We start from the raw sequence: 23,286 nt of genomic DNA, 5'->3' as shown, positions 1-23,286 counted from the left end.
TGTTGTTCCAGAATAGGGGTTAGTTAGCCTGTGCCAACTTGGAAACCAGCCTGTGTGATCCTGGGTAATTCTTGGATGCAATGTCCATCTCTTCAGGGGGTTAGTGTTGAAAACCATAAGGTCCTTCCAGGCCAGAACACTGCCTATCCCGCTCAGCCCTCTTTGGTTCTGGACTCCCTTCTGGTGCTGCAAGCCTGCCGGCCCCTCACTTTCTGCGGCCCGGGCGCCTCTCTCCCTCCTGGGAGGTGCACGTGGGGCCATTTCCCTCACCCCCCCGCCTCCGCCGGGAGGAGGAGAAGGCAGGCTGGCCCCGCCCCCACCTCCGGCAGACGGGGCGGTGAGGGCAAGGCCGAGCGGGGGGCGCCACGACTGCCCGGGACCCGCCCGCCCTCTCTCCGCTGGGCCCCGAATGGCAGAGCGGCGCTCGGACCATCGGCATCGCCTCACGTCGCTCCGCCCCACGCCGCCCTCTCATTGGCTGTCGCCCGGCCCTCGGGGCCCGCGCCTCTCCTCGAGGCCGGCCAGACAGCGCCGCAGCGGGGAGCGGGGTCGGAGGTGAACGGCCCGGAGTAACCCCGGACGTAGTCACCTCATGGTGCTCGCACGCTGAGGTAGGGGGCGGGGCGGGCGGGGGCGGGGCCGCCTCCAGTGAGGCCCCGCCCCCCTCCCCGTGTGCCGGGCCGGCCTGGTGCTGCGCGCCTGTCAGCCATCGCCGGAGCTGCCGGCGTCTCCTCCCGCCCAGCACCGTCTCTACGCAGGGGCTCCCCGGCACCGCCGGACCCCCGACGCCTCCGCCGTGAGGTGAGGTGAGGGCCGCCTTAGGGCCTGTGATCCAGGACCTGGCGAGGCCGGGGCCCGGGGAGGGGCCTTGGCAGCTGGGGGTGGGGGGGGTGCCGCCTCCCATCTTCCGCCCGCACGCGGCCCGGGCTCCATCCCGTCCCAACCTGTGCCGGGCAGCCCAGCCCTCGCCGCAGCCCTGGGCCCTCGAGTTCCCCCTCTGCGGAGACGCGGAGAGGACTGGGGTCTCGGAGTAGGGGGTGGGAGTTCAGACCCCGGAACTGGGAGTCGTACAGCCCAGGGCCTCTAAGGAGGGACTGGGGTGTCTGCCGGGAGCTGGCCCCCATCCCCCTCCCCAACCTTGGTGTGGGCTGATTCCTTCCAGACCTCTCTCCAGTCCAGCCCCTCGCTCGGCAGAGGGAGAAGACCCACGTGGGAGAGGGATGTGGAGGTCCAGTTGCATTGAAAGTCCTCTTACTCTCGCAGAGTGAAGCGTGGGGTGCAGAGCCCCTGGCTTCTCTGTCTTTGTATCGTGGTGGGAGCCAGGGCCAGGCGAGTTGTCCCTTGCCAGTTCTTGCTCCTGGGATTTTATTATGTTTTCTGTGAGGGACGTAGTCAATGTACATGCCTATTACTCCTTCCCGTTTGCTATACTGATCAAGGGAAGGTATTGGAGATAGAACGCAGGAAAGTGTATGTGAAGCTAATGATTTCAGAGGGATGTGCGTGAAGGTCCTGCTTCGATCAGTACCAACATTATTTTGGATTCGAAGACGGGAAAGTAAACGCTAGTGGACCTTTGGAATCAGCCGTAAATATCAGGGACTTCTGTAGGCCTTGTAGGTTTTATAGAAGCATAAGAATGTAACTACTCAGGTAGGAGAAATACTCTAATTTCAGATATTTTTTGTTTGGGGGTCTAAGTTTAGGATGGAAATCAAAAGACCCGAGGACTTCCTAATTTTATCTCTATTTAAGCAGTGTTTGTAATTTCCTAATGTGTGATGGAATAAACCTAATAATTTGGTCTTCATTCTTTTTTTTTTAAAGATTTTATTTATTTGAGTGAGAGAGAATGAGAGACAGAGAGCACGAGAGGGAAGAGGGTCAGAGGGAGAAGCAGACTCCCGCTGAACAGGGATCCTGGGACTCCAGGATCATGACCTGAGCCGAAGGCAGCGGCTTAACCAACTGAGCCATCCAGGCACCCTTTGGTCTTCATTCTCAGAAGTTGGTCCCCTTGAATCTCTCTTTTCATTCATTTTTTTCCCCCAACCCAAAGTGCAGATTGAGAAGCATGCTTGGGTTACCTGGTTTCTTCTTCCTCAGGGAATAGGAATTCTCTGATTTGCTTCTTGTTGGGGATGCCTTGGATGCCTGTGATGAGAAGTTCCGTGCTATTTGACAGGCACTTTTTTTTTTTTAAGATTTTATTTATTTAGGGCGCCTGGATGGCTCAGATGGTTGGGCGTCTGCCTTGGGCTCAGGTCATGACCCCGGGGTCCTGGGATCGAGTCCCGCGTTGGGCTCCCTGCTCTTTGAGAGCCTGCTTCTCCCTCTGCCAATCTCTCTCTCTCTGTCTCTCATGAATAAATAAATAAAATCTTTAAAAAAAAGATTTTATTTATTTATTTGACAGAGAAAGAGAGCCAAACAGGGGGAGTGGGAGACAGAGAAGCAGGCTTCCTGCTGAGCAGGGAGGCAATATGGGGCTGGATCCCAGGACCCTGGGATCATGACGTGAGCCCAAGGCAGATGCTTAACCGACTGAGCCACCGCCTCTTGACAGGCACTTTTAAGGGAAGTATTGTGGTCCTATACAGTAAGACAGCAGCTGCAGTGTCCAGGTGGGTGCCGACTTGCTCTTGCTACAAAGTAGCAAGTCTCTTCCCACTTCTCTTGCCTCAGTTTCCTTTTTTCTAATTATACACGACTGTTGTAAATCCAAGAATAATTAAATATTGTAAAGTGGTCAAATGAAAGTTGTCAAAGGCATAGTATTAATTTACAAATCTGCCTGTGTTTATTTGCGTTGCAGAAGTTTTGTTTTGGTTTCAAAGATTTTTTTTTTAAGTAATCTCTACACCCAATGTGGGGTTTGAACCCACAATCCAGAGACCAAGAGTCCCATGTTTCACCGACTGAGCCAGCCAGGCGCCCCACAAGTTTTGTTTTGAATCACCAGTGCAGAATAGAAATATATCAAGCATAAGATTTAATTGTTTTAAAATGGAAGGAAAGATAGGGGAAAGGTGGCATTTGGTTTAATGAATTTACAGTTGAGATAATGACTAGGTTATGTCAAAGAATATGTAATTGTGAAAGCCAGCCCCAGAAGTCTCTCATCTGATACCGACCTCGCTTAAATGCTGTGAACTGGTTCAGGTGTAGATCACTATGTAACATTCTATTTCCTTTTCAGTCAATGACTAGGAAAATTTTTTTTACCCGTCACACTGACTGGCTTAACAGGTCTGGGGCTAGTGTTTTTCTTCCTTTAAAAACATTTTTTTGATAGCTAATATCCTAATAGTCTTGGTCGAAGAAAGAAGTAAAATAAAAATTGTTGGAATTAGACATTGGAATTTCTTTTTTTTTAAATTTTATTTATTTATTTTAGAGAAAAAGTACACCCACCTGGGAGGGAGGGCCAAAGGGAGAGAGAGAATCCCAAGCAGACGCCCCACTGAACACGGAGCCCAGCACGGGGCTTGAACTCACGACTCTGAGATCAAGACCTGAGCTGAGATCGAGTTGGATGCTTAATCAACTGAGCCACCCAGGCACCCCTACCTTAGGAATTTTCTAGTCCAGTTTTCTACTCATTATGAGAATATTTTATCTGATACTCCTGTTGAATACTTCGAACTATAGGCAGTTCATCATCTGACCTAATGCATCACGGGGCAATTATTTTTTCAGAGTTCTTCATTATTTTCAACTTAAAACTATCTCCCTAAAACCACGTAAGATGCTGTAATTCCGAGGTGCCTGGGTGGCTCAGTCGGTTAAGTATCTGCCTTTGGCTTCGGTCATGATCTCAGGGTTCTGGGATCAAGCCCTGTGTCAGCCTCCCTGTTTAGCAGGGAGCCTGCTTCTGCCTCTCCCTCTGCTGCTTCCCCCTCTGCTTATGCACGCTCTCTCTCTCAAATAAATTAAATCTTTAAAAAAAAAAAGATGCTGTAATTCCAAGAGGATTAGAAATGTCTGTTTTAACCTGTAAATTTCTCCGTCTCTGCCAGGTAATGTAATCTACAGTGCCTTAATACATCCAGGGGACTTGGGGGGCCAAAAAAAAAAATCAAGCAATATTTCTTCAAGGAAGATATTGTTCTTATCTTTGAGACTCTGGAAGGCTGCTGACATACCTCAATCCTGGCTCCCTCTTTTTCTGAATGCTGTTCTATGAAATAAGATTATGAAGACGGGGGGCACCTGAGTGGCTCACTGGCTTAAGTAAGTGCCTGCCTTCGGCTGAGGTCATGATCCCAAGGTCCTGGGATCAAGCTCCTCATTGGGCTCCCTACTCGGTGGGGAGCCTGCTTCTCCCTAGCTCTCTGCCTGTTGCTCCCCATGCTTGTACTCTTTCTCTCTGTCAATTAAATAAAATCTTTAAAAAAAGAAAAAGACGGGGCGCCTGCGTGGTTCAGGTGGTTGAGCGTCTGCCTTCGCCTCAGGTCATGATCCCAGAGTCCTGGGATCGAGTCCCGCGTCGGGATCCCTGCTCGGCGGGAAGCCTGCTTCTCCCTCTCCTGCTGCTCCCCCTGCTTGTGCTCTCTCGCTGTCTCTGTCAAATAAATAAAATCTTTAAAAAACAATAAATAAAAACATAAAAAGACTATGAGGACAAATTGATTCATAATCCCAGAGCTTTTTGAATTCACAAAATGGCTTTTTACCTGGAGTCCTCCAAATGTTTCTAGAGGATAATATTTGAAATAAGCACGTGGCTCCTGTCTCCTAGTTTTGTAACTCCAATGTTCATTTGAATTCCTAGGGAACACTCGGCCTGCAAAGGCCTAGTGTTTACACAGCGTTGTGTGCTATGGGGGTGGTGGATCCAAAACAATCAGAAGAGATAATAACTTTCCCAGCTTCATTGAGGAGGTAACTCATAGTTACACAGTAACACTAACAAGGGAATGACATACCTGTTGTCTACTTAAATGTTCAGGCAGATATGAGATAAGGTATCAGAGTGGCATGGAATTTGGTAAAGTTTTTTATTAAGCTTATTTGAAAAGCCTCAGTTGCTAACATGAGTAATACATTCACATAGTTCAAAATTTTAAACATATAAAAAGGCAGTTTCCCCCCCAACCTTGTCTTGCAGCCACCCAGTTCCCGTCACAGGAGACAAGCAGTGTTCTTAATTTCTTTTTTTTAAAATATGTTTTAATTTTTTAAAAAATATTTTATTTATTTGAGAGAGAGATACACAGCGAGAGAGCACAGGTGAGGAGGAGAGGGAGTAGCAGGCTCCCCCCTGCCCCCAGCAGGGAGTCCGATGCCGGGCTCTATCCCAGAACCCTGGGATCATAATCTGAGCTGCAGGCAGACGCTGAACCAACTGAGCCACCAAGGCGCCCCTTAATTTCTTATTATAATTTCTCAATCATTCTCAGACATACTGATTTAAAGTTGTTAATTTCTTAGTAATTATCAGAGATTTTATTCATGTTCAAACATGCTCATCTATCCCCCTCTGCCAATTTTTAAAATATAAATTGTGCACACTTTATACACCATTCTTCACCTTTTGTTTGCTTAACATTATAGGATGAACTTTTTACATTTTTATTTTCATCGAAGTTATATGTGCACATAGTTTAAAAAGTTGTATCGTTTTACAAAGTTTGCTACAATCAAACAGCATTCCCTCACCCCCTTCACACTTTCATTTATTTTAGCTGGTATATTTATTACTATACCCTTTCATCTGTATATAACATTGTCTTGCTACCTCTTGATTATTCATTTTTAGACATTTCCTATTGATGTCCTACTATGGAAGATGAGCATTTGACTTTTTTTTTTAACTGCATCACATCTGGAGGCAACTCATGTCAGTTTGTCCTAATGGTGATATTTAAACACTTAGAGTGATCACTGTATTTCTCCATTGTAAAAGTACCTATTCCCCTTTGTAATTAATATGTAACCTGTGAGGTGTTTCTTTCTTCAGTTTTTCTTGTTGTGGTAAAATACATATAAAATTTACCATCTTAACCATTTAAAGATGTGCAGTTCAGTATTAAATACATTTGTAACATTGTGCATCCGTTGCTACCACCCATCTCCAAAACTTTTTTCTTTTCTTTTTTTTTTAAGATTTATTTATTTATTTGACAGAGAGAGACACAGCGAGAGAGGGAACACAAGCAGGGGGAGTGGGAGAGGGAGAAGAAGGTTTCCCGCTGAGCAGGGAGCCTGATGCGGGGCTAGATCCCAGGACCCTGGGATGATGACCTGAGCCGAAGGCAGACACTTAATGCCTGAGCCACCCAGGAGCCCCTCCAAAACTTTTCATCTTGTGAAACTGAACCTCTATACCCATTAAATAATAGTTCCCCATTCTCTGCTTCCCCAACCCCTGCCAACCACCATTCTACTTCCTGTCTATATGATTTTGACTAAGTACCTCATGTAAGTAGAATTGTATAGCATTTGTCTTTTTGTGACTGGCTTACTTCACTTAGCATAATATCCTCAAGGTTCATCCACATTGTATCATACTGCAGAATTTCCTTCCATTTTAAGGCTGAATAGCATTGCATTGTATGTGTATATCACATTTTGCTTATCTATTCATTCATTAGTGCACACTTGGCTTTTTCCATGTTTAAGCTATTGTGCATAATACTGCTATAAACATGGACGTACAAATATATGTTTGAGAGCCTGTATTCAGTTTTTTGGGGTATATATCCAAAAGTGAAATTGCTGGATTTTATGGTAATTCTATTTTTAATTTTTTGAGGAACCACCAGACTGTTTTCCTTAGTGGCTGTACCAGTTTACATTCCTACTCATGGTGCCCAAGGGTTCCAGTTTCTCCACTTTTTTCTGTTTTTTTGATGGTAGCCATCTTGATGGGTATGAGTTGGTATCTTATTGTAGTTTTGATTTGTGTCTCCTTAATGATTAGTGATATTGAGCATATTGATGTGCTTATTGGCCACTCATATATCTTTTTTGGAGAAATTTCATTTTAAGTCCTCTGCCCATTTTTGAATTGGGTTTGAGTTTTAGGAGTTCTTTATATATGCAGGTTATTAATCTCTTATCAGGTACATGATTTGCACATATTTTCTCCCATTTTTTGGTTTGCCTTTTTACTCTGTTGATAATGTTTTTTGCTGTGCAGTTTTTTTTAATTTTCAAGAAGTCCAGTTTGTCTATTTTTTCTTTTGTTAAGCTAGCTCTTGGTGTCATATCCAAGAAATCTCTTCCAAATCCAGTGTTATGAAGCTTTTGTCCTGTGTTTCTTCTAAGTTTTATTGGTTTAGGTTTTACATTTAAAACCTTGATGCATTTTGAGTTAATTTTTTTAATTTGGTGTTAGGAAAAGGTCCAATTTCATTTGTATGTGGAGATCCAGTTTTCCCAGCACCATTTGTTGAAAAGGCTGCCCTTCATTAAATGGTCTTAGCACCCTTGTCAAATATCATTTGACCATGTATGGGAGGGTTTATTTCTGGGCTTTCTCTCTTTTTTTAATTGAAGTACAGTTAACATACACTGTTATATTAGTTTCAGGTGTATAATATAATTCAGCAATTCTAAACATTACTCAGGGCTCATCATGATACGTGTACTCTTAATCCCCTTCACCTATTTCACCCATCCCCCCACCCACCTCCCCTCTGACAACCCACCAGCTTCTTGTCTGTATTTGAGAGTCTGTTTTATTATTTGTCTCTCTCTCTCTCTGTCTTTTTTTTAAAGATTTTATTTATTTATTTGACAGAGAGAGACACAGTGAGAGAGGGAACACAAGCAGGGGGAGTGGAAGAGGGAGAAGCAGGTTTCCCGCCGAGCAGGGAGCCTGATGCGGGGCCTGATCCCAAGACCCTGCGACCACGACCCGAGCCCGGAGCCGGAGGAGCCGGAGCCGAAGGCAGACGCCCAACGACTGAGCCACCCAGGCGCCCTTTGTCTCTCTTTTTTTTAAAAGGATTGATTCATTTATTTTTAAAAGAGAGCTTTCGGGTTAGAGAGCACCAGTGGGGGGAGGGGCAGAGGGAGAGAATCTTCAAGAGGACTCTGTGCTGAGCCTGGAGCCCTATGGGCTTGATCTCAGGACCTATGAGATCATGACCTAAGCTGAAACCAAGAGTCAGATGCTCAACTGATTGAGCCATCCAGGTGCCCCTATTTGTCTCTTTTTAAATTAATTTGTTTCTTAAATTCCACAAGCGTGGAATCATCTGGTACTTGTCTTTCTCTAATTAGTGTTATATTCTCTAGGTCTATGCTGTTGTTGCAGATGGCAAGATCTCGTTCTTTTTGGCCTCTCTGTCCTGTTTCCCTGGTCTATATATCTGTCTTTATGTTAATACTGCAGCTCTGTAGTAAGTTTTGTTGGTTTTTTTTAAAGATTTTATTTATTTATTTGAGAGAGCATCAGCAGAGAGAGAGGCAGGGGGGCAGGGAGCCTGCCATGGGGCTTGATCCCAGGACCCTGAGATCATGACCTGAGCTGAAGGCAGGCGCTTAACTGACTAAACCACCCAGGTTGCCCCTGTAGTAAGTTTTAAAAATCAGGAAGCATGAGTCTTCTAGTTTTGTTCTTTTTCAAGATTTTTTTGGCTATTTGGGGGTCTCCTGGGAGTACATATGAATTTTAGGACAGCTTTTCTATTTCTGTAAAAAACATTTCTACATATAAAATCAAGTCACCTACTCCCCTCTCCCCCGTTTTTAACATTTTCTATTTCCACATAATCTCTAGTTGCATTTTTTTTTCCTATACGTAGTTGTTTTTGATTCTTTCATATTGGAGGTTTTTCTCAGACTATATAGGAATCTTTAATTGCTTAATTTTAACAGAGGATGATTGAAAAGCTAATTCAAGATTATGTGAATGAGGCTGGTTGACTATTAACTTCCTTATAGGGTGATCTGGTGGGGCATCTTACTTAGTGAACTCCAGCATTACTTTTTGAGGTTTTTTTCCCTTGGTCTGGTTAGATTCCGCAAAGAAGGATCTTCTAAATTTCCCTCCTGGTTGGTGAAAATTGGGGAAAGAAGGCTGGGAGCTCTTACTCAATATGCTTACTTAATTTCTCCATTTTCAACATGGTGCTCTCCCCTTTACTGTTGCTAGTATCCCCCAGTCTAGAAACCTCATGTTCAACCCTCTCTAGAGAATAAATCTTCAGTCTTTTATCAGTGTGGTAGAGCAGCGGGCACCTGGCTTTAGTAGTTGGGAAGGAAATCAAAGGATCTGAAGCCTCTGAAACAAAATTTCAACCAGATCCTCTCTATTTTAGCTCCATCATTCGCTTCCATTTTCTGAACATTTTCAAGATTCTTTGATATAAAGTGTATTGATTATGAGTTTACCGCAGATGGCTTATGATTTAGTTTCCCAGGTTTGTGTAGTCATTTATCATGTTTCCATCTGCTTTCCAAGAAAATTATCTTGCTGTTGTCTCCCCTGACTTTCTTTTGCAGGGTGGGGGGTTTTGGGGTTGGGGAGGAGATGGAAGTCTTTTGTGAATTATACCTTTAAAAAAAATTCCTTTATTTTTTTAAGATTTTATTTATTTACTTGAGAGAGAGGGAGAGTGAACACAAAAGAGAGCAAGAGAGCGCATACCAGAGGGAAGAGAGACAAAGGGAGGAGAGGCAGACTCCCCGCTGAGCAGGGAAGGGGGGGGACGGACAACGTGGGGCTCAATCCTAGGACCCTGGGATCATGACCTGAGCTGAAGGCAGATGCTTAACCAAGTGAGCCACTCAGGTGCCCCATTACTTTTGTTTTTTTAGTAGGATTTTAGGGAGGAACAAAATGGATATGTATTCAACCTACCATCTTTATCCAGAAGTTTGGCAAGGCTTCTTTAAAGATTTCTTGAAAGATGCAGAAGCTTTCACCAGCTTCATCCTTGAAAAATATTCTATATCCATGGGCTGAGAAATGAAGAATAGAAGAGACAGTTACACAATGTTATTTTCTTTCTAAAGACTACTTTACTCCAAGGAAATATACTCTTGTTTTAAAAAACAACAACCAAAAAGCCCCCAGCTGCCTGTTGAAGGAAATTACTTCAAACTCTTGAAGCCATTCAGGTCTGGTATTTCTCATAAGTCATTGTATTCTACAATCTGGATGTTTATTAAGTGGCTCCTTCTACATGGAGTGCTCCTTCCTCTCTGTCCTTGTTTATATCCCAGTTCTTCATTGTTAATGTCTTCCCACTCTGGGAAATCTTCCTTGATCCCTGTCCTCACCATTACCACCTCTAAGTTTGGATAAAGTATCTTTCTTTTTTGTGTTTCCACACCTAGCAATTATTACACTACTATAATTGTTTCTTTAGGTATCTATAGCATCTTAGCCAGGGACCAAATCTTTTTTATCCTTCAGTATACATCATCCATCTCACCATTTGGGACACAAGTTCTTTTTGTTTTAAAATTTAAAACATGGGGCACCTGGGTGGTTCAGTTGGTTAGGCATCCAACTCTTGGCTTTGACTCAGGTCATGATCTCGGGGTCACGAGATTGAGCCCTGAGTCGGGCTCTGCTCAGCCCAGAGTCCCTTTGAGATTCTTTCCCTCTGGCTCTCTCTCTCCCCCTCTGCCCCTCTCCCAGCTCACACACCAGTAAGCTCAGGCATGCATGCTCTCTCTCTAAAAATAAATAAATAGATAAACTCTTTAAAATTTAAAACTTGCAGGAAAATAAAATGTGGTTTAAGAAAAGTCTCATGGTTACTGAATTAATACTAAAATCCATTTAAAAGTTTATCAGTAAAATGACAAAAATGAAAAGCAAATTCAGTGATTCTTTTTGAAGAAATTTAGATGGAGTTACTATGACTTAAAAGGCAAGGACATGTTGTGTCAGCTTGGATACTTTTTTTTAAAGATTTATTTATTTGTCAGAGAGAGAAAGCAGAAGCAGAGGGAGAAACAGGCTCCCCGCTGAGCAAGGAGCCTGATGCGGGACTCAATCCCAGGACCCTGGGATCATGACCTCAGCTGAAGGTAGATGCTTAACCGACTGAGCCACTCAGGTGTCCCCAGCTTGGATACTTTATCAGTGGCTATGAAAACTAATTGATGCCTCTTTATTAGAATCACTTGGAAAATAGTGTCACTTGAGTTCAAGGGAAACATCTTATGTAAGTTTGGTAAAATCTGTTCTGTTTTATTTAGAGAAATATCCCTGGGTGAAATGCAGGCTGACTCTTAAATAAGTGCATTAGCTATAATTAGCTTTATCCCATTTTCAGGCATATAGGGTATAGTTTGGGGGCCTTCTGCAAATATTTTGAAGAGTTTCTAACAGTTCAAGAACATTTTAAACACTTTCTTTTTTTTTTTTTAAAGATTTTATTTATTTATTTGAGAGAGAGAGAATGAGAGATAGAGAGCACGAGAGGGAAGAGGGTCAGAGGGAGAAGCAGACTCCCCGCTGAGCAGGGAGCCCGATGTGGGACTCGATCCCGGGACTCCAGGATCATGACCTGAGCCGAAGGCAGTTGCTTAACCAACTGAGCCACCCAGGCGCCCAAACACTTTCTTTTTTTAATAAAGGAGAATTTGACAATTTGATCTAATGAAGAAAATTTTTATTTGGATAAGCAGAATGTACTACCCCTCTGTCTGGGGAAAGGCCTTCTTTTGGAGGTGGTGAGATAGCAGCTATATGAGCCTTCCCCAGGGATCACCTCCATTCTTTGTCTTCTTTCTAGAGAGAAGGATCTTAACCTGATTCATGGCAAGGGTGTGGGCGTCCTAAACTTGTATGCAAGCAGAATTTTGTGTGAGGGTGAATTTTTGTCAAGAAAGAGTCCATAGCTTTTATCAGATTTCTAATAGTGTCCTGACCTAAGAAAGTTTAAGAACCGTTGGTTTAGGTATTAAGTCACCGTGTTTGCTCTCTTGTGAGAGCGTAAAGTGGAGGGGGCAGGGAAGCAAGGATTCCTTGTGACTCTAAGACTTTTTTTGACGTACATATAACTGATAAAAAATTCACAAAACAATATTCGTCCTTATAAAGTATGCTTATTCCTAACATCTTCTGTTCTATTTCATTTTTTAAGATTTTGTTTATTTATTTATTTGTCAGAGAAAGAGAGGGAGAGATCACCAGCAGTGGGGGGTGGGGGGAGAGAAGCAGGATCACGAGCCGAAGGCAGACGCTTAACCGACTGAGCCACCCAGGTGTTCTGTTCTATTTCATTTTTAATGACTTTTTTTTTTTTTTAAAGTAAACTATGCTCAACGCCAGGCTTGAACTCTCAACCCCAGCATCAAGGGTGGCATGCTCGGGGCGCCTGGGTGGCTCAGTCGTTAAGCGTCTGCCTTCGGCTCAGGTGGTGATCCCCGGGTCCTGGGATCAAACCCCGCATCGGGCTCCCTGCTCAGCGGGAAGCCTGCTTCTCCCTCTCCCACTACCCCTGCTCGTGTTCCCTCTCTTGCTGTGTCTCTCTCTGGCAAATAAATAAAATCTTAAAAAAAAAAAAAAGAGTGGCATGCTCTACTGACTGAGCCAGCCAGGTGCCCCTTCATTTTTAAAATGTTGGTTGTATACGGGCGCCTGGGTGGCTCAGTCGTTAAGCATCTGCTTTCAGCTCGGGTCATGATCCCGGGGTCCTGGGATTGAGCCCTGCATTGGGCTCCCTGCTCGGCGGGAAGCCTGCTTCTCCCTCTCCCACTCCCCCTGCTTGTGTTCCTGCTCTCGCTGTGTCTCTCTGTCGAATAAATAAATAAAATCTTAAAAAATAAAAATAAAATAAATCAAATTCATGGAAAAGAATGTAGAATGGTGGTCACCAGGGGCTGGGAGAGGGGAAGTAGGGAGTGCTTGCTTAATGAGTATAGAGTTTCAGTTCTGATTAAAAAGCTCTGGTGAGGGGCTCCTGGGTGGCTCAGATGGTTAAGTGTCTGCCTTCGGCTCAGGTCATGATCCCAGGGTCCTGGGATCGAGCCCCACATCAGGCTCCCTGCTTGGCAGGAAGCCTGCTTCTCCCTCTCCTACTCCCCCTGCTTGTGTTCCCTCTCTCGCTGTGTCTCTCTCTGTCAAATAAATAAATAAAATCTTTTTAAAAAAAATGTTAGTTGTAACCTTCTAAATTTCTTTCTTACTGTTCTGCTTGGTGGTAACCCATAGTTTGAAAAACACTGGTCTAGTACATAGTTTACAGAATACTTCCATACACTCTCCGTTTTCACAGCAGTCCCCTGAGGTAGTGTATGACCTTTTTATTTTTACAGATGACGAGAATCAGAGATGTTAAGTGACTTGTTCAAGTTTGCACTGTCAATACTTGGCAAAGTCAGAATTTGAGTTTGAGTCCTAGGTTTTGACTCCAGCTCTACTGCACCTTTGGGTGCATCTGATTCAAACTACTTCCTTTTAGCTTCCTCTTCTCACCTCCTCTTCCCTACCACAACTGTAGGGAATAATACCAGCTTAAACTACATAATTGGGTAAATCCAGCTTCCTCAGTTAACATACCTGCATTGTCCCCAGTCCTGTTGCTTGTCATTTGAGGTCTTAGAAGTTCTGGATTTCTTCTCCACCCTATATCAGTGGTTCTCAAGCCTGGAGATATATCAGTGTCAGTCAGCTGTGAAACTTAATATTCAGATCTCTGGGCCTCCAGCAGTGATTCTGATTTGGTAGATCTGGGGTGGAGTTTAGACACTTTTTTTTTTTTAAGATTATTTATTTGAGAGAGAGAATGAGAGAGAGAGCACATGAAAGGGGGGAGGGTCAGAGGGAGATGCAGACTCTCTGCCGAGCCGGGAGCCCGACTCAGGACTCGATCCAGGAACTTCAGGATCATGACCTGAGCTGAAGGCAGTCGCTTAACCAACTGAGCCACCCAGGCACCCGAGTTTAGACACGTTTTTAAAAAGCACCATGGGGTGGCCCAAAATGGAGGCCAGCCCTTGCTGGCGTTTCCTAAAACTCTGTGAGGAATGGCCAGTGGAGGAGACCAAACGGGCCAGGCATAGCACAGGCCTTTCCGGAGGGAGAGAATACTCAAGGTTGGAGCCTGAGGCCTGTGATCGGATGTATGAGAGTTTAGCATGGCTCCATTCAAACTGTTACAAACACAAGGACCCTTGCCCCAAAGACGTGAGCTTCACTGGCCTGTCCACAGAAGAGTACAAGCTGATCCTGTCCACAGACATCTTGAAAGAGTTTAAGGAAATAAAGGAATGTGGAAGAAACTGGGAGAGAAGTTTGCCCCCAGGAATCCCAAGGAGAAGCAGAAGGCATGGGCTCAGTCCTTATCTCACCCACGCTCCTAAGCGTGGCGTCTTCTGGTTGCCATCATAAATAAAACTGCCTGATTCCCCTCCCCCCTCCCAAAAAAGCTCCACAGGCCTGAAACCAGTGTAACATCATGTGTCAACTATACTCAAATTAAAAATAAATAAGCTCTATAGGTGATTGTTCTACATAACCAAAGTTGAGAATTTTTACCCTGGAGACATATAAATTGTTGGACATGGAAGGAAACCTAGGATTTGGGAAGTAGCTAGAGACTTCTTGATCCCTTAGAGTTTTAGGGATCTAAAGGGCTTTAGATTTAGTTTTTAGTTTAATTTAATGCAAGATCCGTCCCCTTCCTGGCTTCCAGCCTTATATGTGGGTATAACCATTTGGAAATATAATCAGAGTCTGAGTTCCAAGGGATCTAGTGGTTCTCTTCTCCCCACTGCCTCTTTTTTGATGAAATGTTGGCTATCATAGGGTTGGAATATGTTCATCGAAGTATAGAATTGGAAGAGGCACCTCATGAAATGGTAAGCTTGGATTATTGTTTAATACTCAGGAAAAAACAAAGTCTCTGTGTAATGCTTTTGGTTTGTAGATATGAATAAACAATAGTTAAACAACTGAACTTTATGCTTCAAATTAAACAATAGATTTGATCAGAAAAATGATACTTTGAGTACTGTGTTTTGTATTATGCTGAGCAAAACAGGAATTGCTAAAATTTGGGTTTCTTAAATAAAACCACTTCAAATCTCTCTCTTTCTCTCTAGTTCTTTTTGGAGGTGGATATCTGCTCAGACAGTAAGAATTATAAGAGGTCAGTTACAAATAATATTCTTTCACGTTTACAGTGTGATAAAAATTTCATGTTCATGTGCTAAAATATTAAACTGTAGGCATTTATGTGAAAAGTTGCCTTCTACAAAAAGAACATAGGCAGATTTGGGGGGGGCTAACCTGAAGTGAATGGTCTGACTGGTAGTATTCCACCCCCCTTTCTCTTTAATTCAGGACTAGATTCAGTGGAAGTGGGATGGGCTGTAGAGTAGTTTCTAGAGTGTCTGGACATCTACTCAGTGATTTTCCATACATGACCTCTCTTTTCTGGTGCTTTGCAGGCTTGTGCCCGGGGATACCATTCAGTAGAATTGCTGGTTGGTTGACAGGCTCTTTAGCTGCTGACAAGTGAGCTGCTTCCAATCTTTGCAACACTTCAGGGGAGGCTGCCTTCATGTTCTTCTTAACTAGGAAAGAAAAATTTTGAAGTTGACCTTATGGAGCCTCTCATATATTAGTTAATCATTTCTTCTTCTCCCATGGAATCAGAGAATTGCTCTTTTCTCATGAATTTTATTTTTTTGTGTAGTCATCTAATTTCAGTCAGACTCTAAACTAGACCATGCCCCTGAATGCCTTGTTTATTTCTCCTGTGAAGAAGGCAGCCATTATTTTCTGTGTTAGTTGAGATGGAATTTGGACTTCTGCGGGGGTGGGGAGGGAAGCAGGTCTTTTTTTTTTTTAAACTTGATTATTTACTACTCTGAAATGCGAAAGAAGTAGACTTTTTTGTTGCTGTACCTTTTGGTGTTCTTCAAAGTGGTCAAAGTGTTGGAACTTTCCCTCCCTCTTTCCCTCACTTTGTCCTTCTTTTCCCTTTTTCCTTCCTTCCTTTTTTCTCTTTTTAAATGATTGGTTTTCTTTTAGATTTCTGGAAGTGATTATCTTAATAAAATTTGGAGACATTTAAAAATTATTTTAAAGAAACCTAGTGGGCGCCTGGGTGGCTTAGCTGGTTAAGCGACTGCCTTCGGCTCAGGTCATGATCCTGGAGTCCCGGGATTGAGTCCCGCATCGGGCTCTCTGCTCATTGAGGAGTCTGCTTCTCCCTCTGACCCTCTTTCCCTCTCGTGCTTTCTATCTCTCATTCTCTCTCTCTCTCAAATAAATAAAATCTTTAAAAAAATAAAATAAAAAAAGATCCCTAACAAGGGGCACCTGGGTGGCTCAGTCGGTTGAGCAACTGCCTTCGGCTCAGGTCATGATCCTGGAGTCCCAGAATCGAGTCCCGCTTCGGGCTCCCTGCTCAGCGAGGAACCTGCTTCTCTCTCTGGCCCCCCCCCCCTCATTCTCTCTCTCTCTAAATAAATAAATAAAATCTTAAAAAAAAAAGCCAAGAGCAGACATTTTTGGATGAATTTTTAACAGATGTAATGAAGAAAAAACTCATGAGGACAAAATTTTTTTTCTCTCTCTATATCAGTGTCAATGTATTTTATGTGTATATATTTATACAAAAATATGTGTAAAATTCACAGCCTCTCACAGTGTACAGTTGGAACGAGGTGACAGTTGTATAGTTTACTCTAAATACCTAGTTTGAAACGACCCCCACGCTCCACAAATCTTTTCCTGCATTTCTCCCTAGTATTGACAACTGAAGTCACAATAGCATGAGCAGTTTTCACCTACTGCAAAGGTTTCTCCATTGATCATAATTATTTCTTAGACATTACCAAATTGATAAAGAGATTGGGAATGCCTTATAGTTTTTTGAGAGAGATTTCTTTGAGGAAGAGGGAGCTAATTTTAAGTTTTTAGGCATGGTTATCATGATCTGGATTTTCCTCCCTTGTAGAAAACGGAGGCCCTGAAACAGATAGCCAGAGAAACTAGTTCTCAAATTATATGTTGCTTCCAAGTGCCAGCTGTAGTATATTAGGTGTAATCTATGTTTGTCCTCTGATATAGGTTGTTATCCATAACCTGCTTTTCTCACTCATTTTCTTCATAGCTCTGAGAGCTCATTTTGAAGGAATAATGGATGAACCACCCCCCTTGGCCAAACCTCTGGAGCTGAACCAGCACTCCCGATTCATAATTGGTTCTGTGTCTGAAGATAACTCAGAGGATGAAATTAGCAACCTGGTGAAGCTGGATCTGCTGGAGGAGAAGGAGGGCTCTCTATCACCAGCTTCTGTTGGCTCAGATACACTCTCTGATTTGGGGATCTCCAGCCTACAGGATGGCTTGGCCTTACACATAAGGTAAGACAGAAATTTAATGTTTTACTTACTTAACATGACCTATGGGTTTCACTGATTTTGTTCTGGAAAGAACAAGAATAATTTTAGCCCAGGTTGTGCCACCTTTTCCTGCATCACTGGACTTGAAGCTTTTTTTTTTTTTTTAAGATTTTTTTATTTATCTATTTGACAGAGAGAAGAGATAGTGAGAGCAGGAACACAAGCAGGGGGAGTGGGAGAGGGAGAAGCAGGCCTCCCGCCGAGCAGGGAGCCCGATGCGGGGCTGGATCCCAGGACCCTGGGATCATGACCTGAGCTGAAGGCGGACACTTAACGACTGAGCCACCCAGGCGCCCCTGGACTTGAAGCTTTGATGAATAAATGTACTTTGCATGAAGTGCAATTTTCAAAGGTTGTCTTTTCCTAAATGTTCCTCTCAGCTTTTTCTGTTCTTTCTACATACTCGGTCTTTTAGTGACATCTAGTCAGTGAGAGGTTGAGGAATTTTGGTTTCTGTACTACTTTGACTAATGTTGTAACTATCTTAATGGTTGATAGGACTTTTGCAGGGTTGGGCAGATTTATAGTAATCGTTCTTTGAAGTGCTTTCTCATGTCAGAAAGGCATATACTATTTCTGGCAGGGTTCGTCCTCAATAACAACCTGTGGCAGGAACAAAGGGTTGTTATAGACCTCCCTTTTTCTCTAGAAGTGGAATTCTTTATATGTAACCGAGATTGTCAGTGAATAGTAACACTGGATTATTCTTATTTATTGATGTTTGATTATACAACCAGTATGTGATATACTGATCTTTGATCATTTGCTTTGCATTTCTTGGATTAAAGATCCTAGATTAGTGGTTCTTGGTTTTCACTGTACATCAGAATCACTTGGTGGAACCTTAAAAAATGAGCCCCATCTATCTCCAGAAATGAGATTCTGATTCATTTGATATTGGCTTGGTTTGGAGCTGGGGCATTTTTTTTTTTTAAACTATCCAGGTGATTCTAATGTACAGCCAGGGTTGAGATGATAGGTCTAGCAGAGATAAACATTAGAGTGACTATTGCCGTTATTATCTTGGTGCTTCTATTATTAATGGATCATAAAATAATTAAGCTCCTTTTTATATACTCAAGATATAGACGGTGTAGTAAAATCCCATACCGGCTCTGGCTGAATGTGACTCTCCTGGGACTTTTGGGTCCTTATTCTGAAAGATGAGGTAGTAAGTGTCGATGGACACCCCCATTTAGCTATGTGGAGGTCAAAAGAAAAGAGTTAAGCCAGTTGATTATGTTTTATGTCACAGATTCCTAGAACTGCAATGAACCTGAGAGATAATGTAACCTAATGCTTTTTATTTAAGCAGATGAGAGAACTGAGGCCTAAAGAGGGGAAAGTAACTTGTCTAAGGGTGAATAACCAGAAAACTGGAATTCAAAGTCAGGTGCCCTGATTCCATTTCAGTAACTTTTCTACTCTACTTCCCTGACAGTAAAAATATCTTAATTATTTAGCTACTTTAGACAAAGTTGGTGTTCAGGAGTTGATGAACAAAGATTTTATCTAATCTTTGGGCTAAAAACATGAATAGAGGGCAGTATTTAGTGGCAGATAAGAGGGGTCAAGTCTTTTTTAGGGGTCAAGTCTTTATGTAAATATTTTTTATAACTTTATAGATCACTTAATGGTTGACCTGAAGGCTAATATTGGTGGTAATATCTTACCCTTTGAGGTCATTTGTAAATGTGTGAGGGTTGTGATTGGTGGGACTGCAGGGGATACATTCCAAGACCCCCAGTGGATGCCTGAAACCACAGATAGTACTCAACCCTCTATATACTGTATTTTTTCCTATACATATGTACCTATGTTAAAGTTTATTTTATAAATTAGGCACGGTAAAAGATTAACAGTAATAACATAATAAAATAGAACAGTTACAACAATATGCTGTAATAAAAGTTATGTGAATGTGGTTTCTCTCTCTCAAAATCATATATCAATCTCATCCTTCTTGTGATGATGTGGGAGGACAAAATGCCTACGTGATGAAATAAAGCAAGGTGAATGATGGAGGCATTGTGATGTAGCTTTAGGCTACTATTGACCTCGTGATGTGTCAGGAGAAGGATCATCTGCTTCTGAACGGCAGTTGACTGTGGGTAACTGAAACTTTGGAATGTGAGACCACAGATAAGGGGGGACTACTACTGTACCCTTGCATTTAAAGGACAGAGGACCGGGGCACCTGGGTGGCTCAATAGGTTAAGCGGCTGCCTTCGGCTCAGGTCATGATCCCAGGGTTCTGGGATCGAGCCCCGCATTGGGCTCCCTGCTCCACAGGGGCCTGCTTCTCCCTCTCCCTTTGCCTGCCGCTCTGCCTACTTGTGCTCTCTATCTCTGTTAAATAAATAAAATTAAAAAAAAAAAGGACCAATGATTCTAAACCTTCTTCAATGTACTAATCTCACATAGCCAAGAATTGTCCTCAGAATGTCATAATGCCCCTGTTGAGAAAGACTGGGTTAAATCTAAATCCTTAAAGCCACATAGCACCTTGAGAAATTTGTCCAATTTGAGACCATGTGAAACAGACTATCCATTCGTTGGATTAGGAAATTGTGAGTTTGGCAATAGTGGCATAAACACCATTATAGGAAACTCAGCCAAACTCAGCCAATGATTTGCAAGGCAGCTTGTAGTTGCCAAGTTGTTCCCAAAGTTGATGTTTCTTCTTGCAAAGACTGTGTGGTCAGTGTTATGAGTGCCTGAGAATTTTTTTGCAAGCCCTACAGTTGGAAAACTCATGCCCATAGCTCATGGAAGAGCAATGGATTGAAGTGTGATCAGCACCCTGGGGAGGAGTCCATACCTGCTTCTCAGCTACTGGATGTTCCAAAATAGAACACGTGTTTTCCACTGATCCATTTCTTTTTCTTTTTTTAAAGACTTTTTAAATTTTTTTATTAGAGAGCACAAGCAGGGGGAGAGGCAGGCAGAGGGACAAGGAGAACCTGACTCCCTGCTGAGCAGGGAGCCCAATGTGGGGCTCTATCCTAGGATCCCAGGATCATGACCTGAGCCAAAGGCAGACGCTTAACCGTCTGAGCCACCCAGGCATCCTCCACTGATCCATTTCTAAGTCATTTGTGGATATGGTATCCTTGGGGTTAATTTAAATTGAGTCAGATTCACTTGATATTAGAGAGATCTCTGTTCTTGCATCTGCCACCAATTAGGTATGTGACCACAGAGAATTCAGAGAAATTACCTCTTTGGACTCATTTTCCTCTCTATGAAAATGAAGATACTGGTTCAGATACTTTTTTTCACTCTTTGAACCCAGAGTTAGAGATTGGTTTAGGATTACCTTCCTGAATGAATAATCTAATCTTTTACAGGGGATATAGATTAAAGGGGCAGATGCACTCCTAAGAGGTGTTTACTAGAGGTCATCTAAAACCAAGTAATGTGACTGCCATAGTATAGGATGAGAATGGGCCTCTCAAGTTTAGGGCTTGGTTTTTTATGCTAAATGAGAAGTCTAATGGGCATGATGGATAGGCAGGAATAGAAAATAGACTGCTACAGAGATGGAGATGACTTGCATCACATGTTTTGAACATCACTGAAGGAAAATCACTTTCTAAGCTTTATGACCTGGGATACCTGCCTGGCTTAGTCAATAGAGCATGCAACTTTGAGCTTGGGGTCATGAGTTCAAGCCCCATGTTGGGTATAGAGATAATAAAATCAATCAGTCTAAGCTTTACAACCCAAACATTTGAAAATAATGCCCTAAGAAAGTAGTTATAGCAAAAAAAAAAGAAAGTAGTTATAGCTTGGTGGGACTATATAAGCCTCATTGTAGACCTGTGCTTTGGCTTTTTATTTTTATTTATTATTTTTTATTTTTTTAAAGATTTTATTTATTTGACAGAGAGAGACACAGTGAGAGAGAGAACACAAGCAGGGGGGAGTGGGAGAGGGAGAAGCAGATCTCCCTCTGAGCAGGGAGCCCGATGTGGGGCTTGATCCCAGGACCCTGGGATCATGACCAGAGCCAAAGGCAGATGCTTAACGACTGACCCACCCAGGTGCCCCACCTATGAATTATTTTTGACTCTTAAGAAGAATCCAAGTAGAGAGTTTTGAAGCTATTTTGTAATTAGAAATAATCTATAAAGTTTGTCGAATGATACCAGTCATGGAATACAAGCAGATAATATACTCAGTTGGCGATCATCTCCTAGATACCACACTCCTGGTCAGAGACCTTTTTTTTCCTTTTTTCTTTTTTTTAAAGTAGGCTTCATGCCTAGCGTGGAGCCCATTGCAGGGCTTGAACTCATGACCCTGAGATCAAGACCTGAGCTGAGATCAAGAGTTGGATGCTTAACTGTCTGAGCCACCCAGGCACTCCCTGGTCATAGACTTTTAAAAAACACAAAGAGGGAGGTGGGTGGGGCATGGGTGCAATAGCTGAAGGGAATTAAGAGTACACTTAACTGTGATGAGCACTGAATAATGAATAGAGTTATTGAGTCACTATATTGTACACTTGAAACTAATAGAACACTATACATTTAATTATACTGGCATTTAAAAACATATCATAGAGCTGTATGGACCTTCATCCAGAGGAAATAGCAATGAGGTGAGATTCTGAGAGGATGTGTGAGTGGCTTTCAGCTTTTGCTCCCATTGGGTCAAGAAGGAAATTTAGAAATTTAGGGGACAAGGATAGTGAGAGATAAAGCTGATCTATTGCTGTTGCATCCTATCTTATTTTTCACATTATCTGTGAGAATTAGCAATCTTGTTTTCTCAGTGACTAATTAGAATAATAGTAATAATAGGTAAGTTCATCAAGTGCTTTACTATATGCTAGACAGTCCGCTGTGCTTTACGTGGAGTTCCATACTTAATTTTTACAACAACCTCATGAGGTAAGTAATGTACTGTCATTACCCACGATTTATGGATGGGGAACTGAAACACAGATTAAATAATATGCCCAGGGTCACACAGCTAACTGTCTGTTGGATCCAGTCAGAGCCCATACTGTCAGCCGCAACGCTAAACGAACCCTGGGTGTAATAGATATGCTTATGTTCTCTTTGAGCGGTTTTCCTCTGATTAAATGTTAACCTTATTAAAAAGATAGAGAAGTCAGGGGCGCATGGGTGGCTCAGGCAGTTAAGCCTCTGACTCCTGGTTTCAGTTGAGGTCATTATATCAGGGTTGTGAGATCGAGCTCCGTGTTCAGTTCTTTTTTTTTTTTAAAGATTTTGTTTATTTACTTGACAGAGACAGCGAGAGCAGGAACACAAGTAGCAGGAGTGGGAGAGGGAGAAGCAGGCTTCCTGCCAAGCAGGGAGCCCAATGCAGGACTCGATCCCAGAACCCCGGGATCATGACCTGAACTGAAGGCAGACACCCAACGACTGAGCCACCCAGGCACACCCCCCCTCCCCCCACCGTGTTCAGTTCTGCGCTCAGCACAGAGTCTGCTTGGGATTCTCTCTCTCCCTTTCCCTCTGCCCCTCCCTCTGCTTGCTCGCAGGTTCTCTTTCTCTCTCTCTGTCTGAATATAATAAATAAAATCCTTAAAAAAAGAAGTCAGAAAATATTGAAATTAGAAAGTATATTTCTAAATACTGCTTTATTAAAGAAGCAGTAAAAAACAAAAACAAAAACCTAGAAACAAAATATAAGAAGGCAAAAATAAAGCCTTGTATATCCCCCACCCAGAAATTACTCCTGCTAATACCATTGTATAGTCTTCTGGATCCTCTTTTTTTTTTAAAGACTTTATTTATTTATTTGACACAGAGAAAGAGACAGCGAGAGAGGGAACACAAGCAGGGGGAGTGGGAGAGGGAAAAGCAGACTCCCCGCCGAGCAGGGAGCCTGATGTGGGGCTCAATCCCAGGACCCTGGGATCATGACCTGAGCTGAAGGCGGATGCTTAATGACTGAGCCACCCAGGCGCCCCATCTGGAT

The 23,286-nt window shown here is 42.9% G+C and overlaps 1 protein-coding gene and 1 pseudogene across 6 annotated transcripts in view; both read left to right on the top strand.

Annotated features, from left to right (window-relative positions):
* Window positions 1-693: 693 nt before the first annotated feature.
* The window catches only part of ACACA (acetyl-CoA carboxylase alpha), a 242,979-nt gene continuing 220,386 nt past the window's right edge, over window positions 694-23,286 (top strand). For 2 of the 6 annotated variants that reach the window (XM_028109119.2, XM_028109115.2), the window contains exons 1-3: window positions 694-801; window positions 15,019-15,065; window positions 17,040-17,292. In XM_028109119.2, the coding sequence (XP_027964920.1) occupies window positions 17,066-17,292 (227 nt within the window). In that variant the 5' untranslated portion in view covers window positions 694-801; window positions 15,019-15,065; window positions 17,040-17,065. Of the gene's footprint in view, window positions 802-4,202; window positions 4,234-15,018; window positions 15,066-17,039; window positions 17,293-23,286 lie in introns of those variants that run through there. The other 4 variants (XM_088028360.1, XM_088028359.1, XM_028109116.2 and 1 more) reach the window with 3 other exon arrangements.
* On the top strand, window positions 13,898-14,277 carry LOC114213811 (ubiquinol-cytochrome c reductase complex assembly factor 2 pseudogene; annotated as a pseudogene).

Source organism: Eumetopias jubatus, unplaced genomic scaffold (assembly GCF_037043125.1).
Source record: "Eumetopias jubatus isolate StellerSeaLion01/CBP00866 unplaced genomic scaffold, mEumJub1_p1.0 scaffold_10, whole genome shotgun sequence".
Taxonomy (NCBI): domain Eukaryota; kingdom Metazoa; phylum Chordata; class Mammalia; order Carnivora; family Otariidae; genus Eumetopias; species Eumetopias jubatus.
Note: the sequence above shows the minus strand (reverse complement) of the source record. Positions and strands in the feature narration are given on the sequence as shown.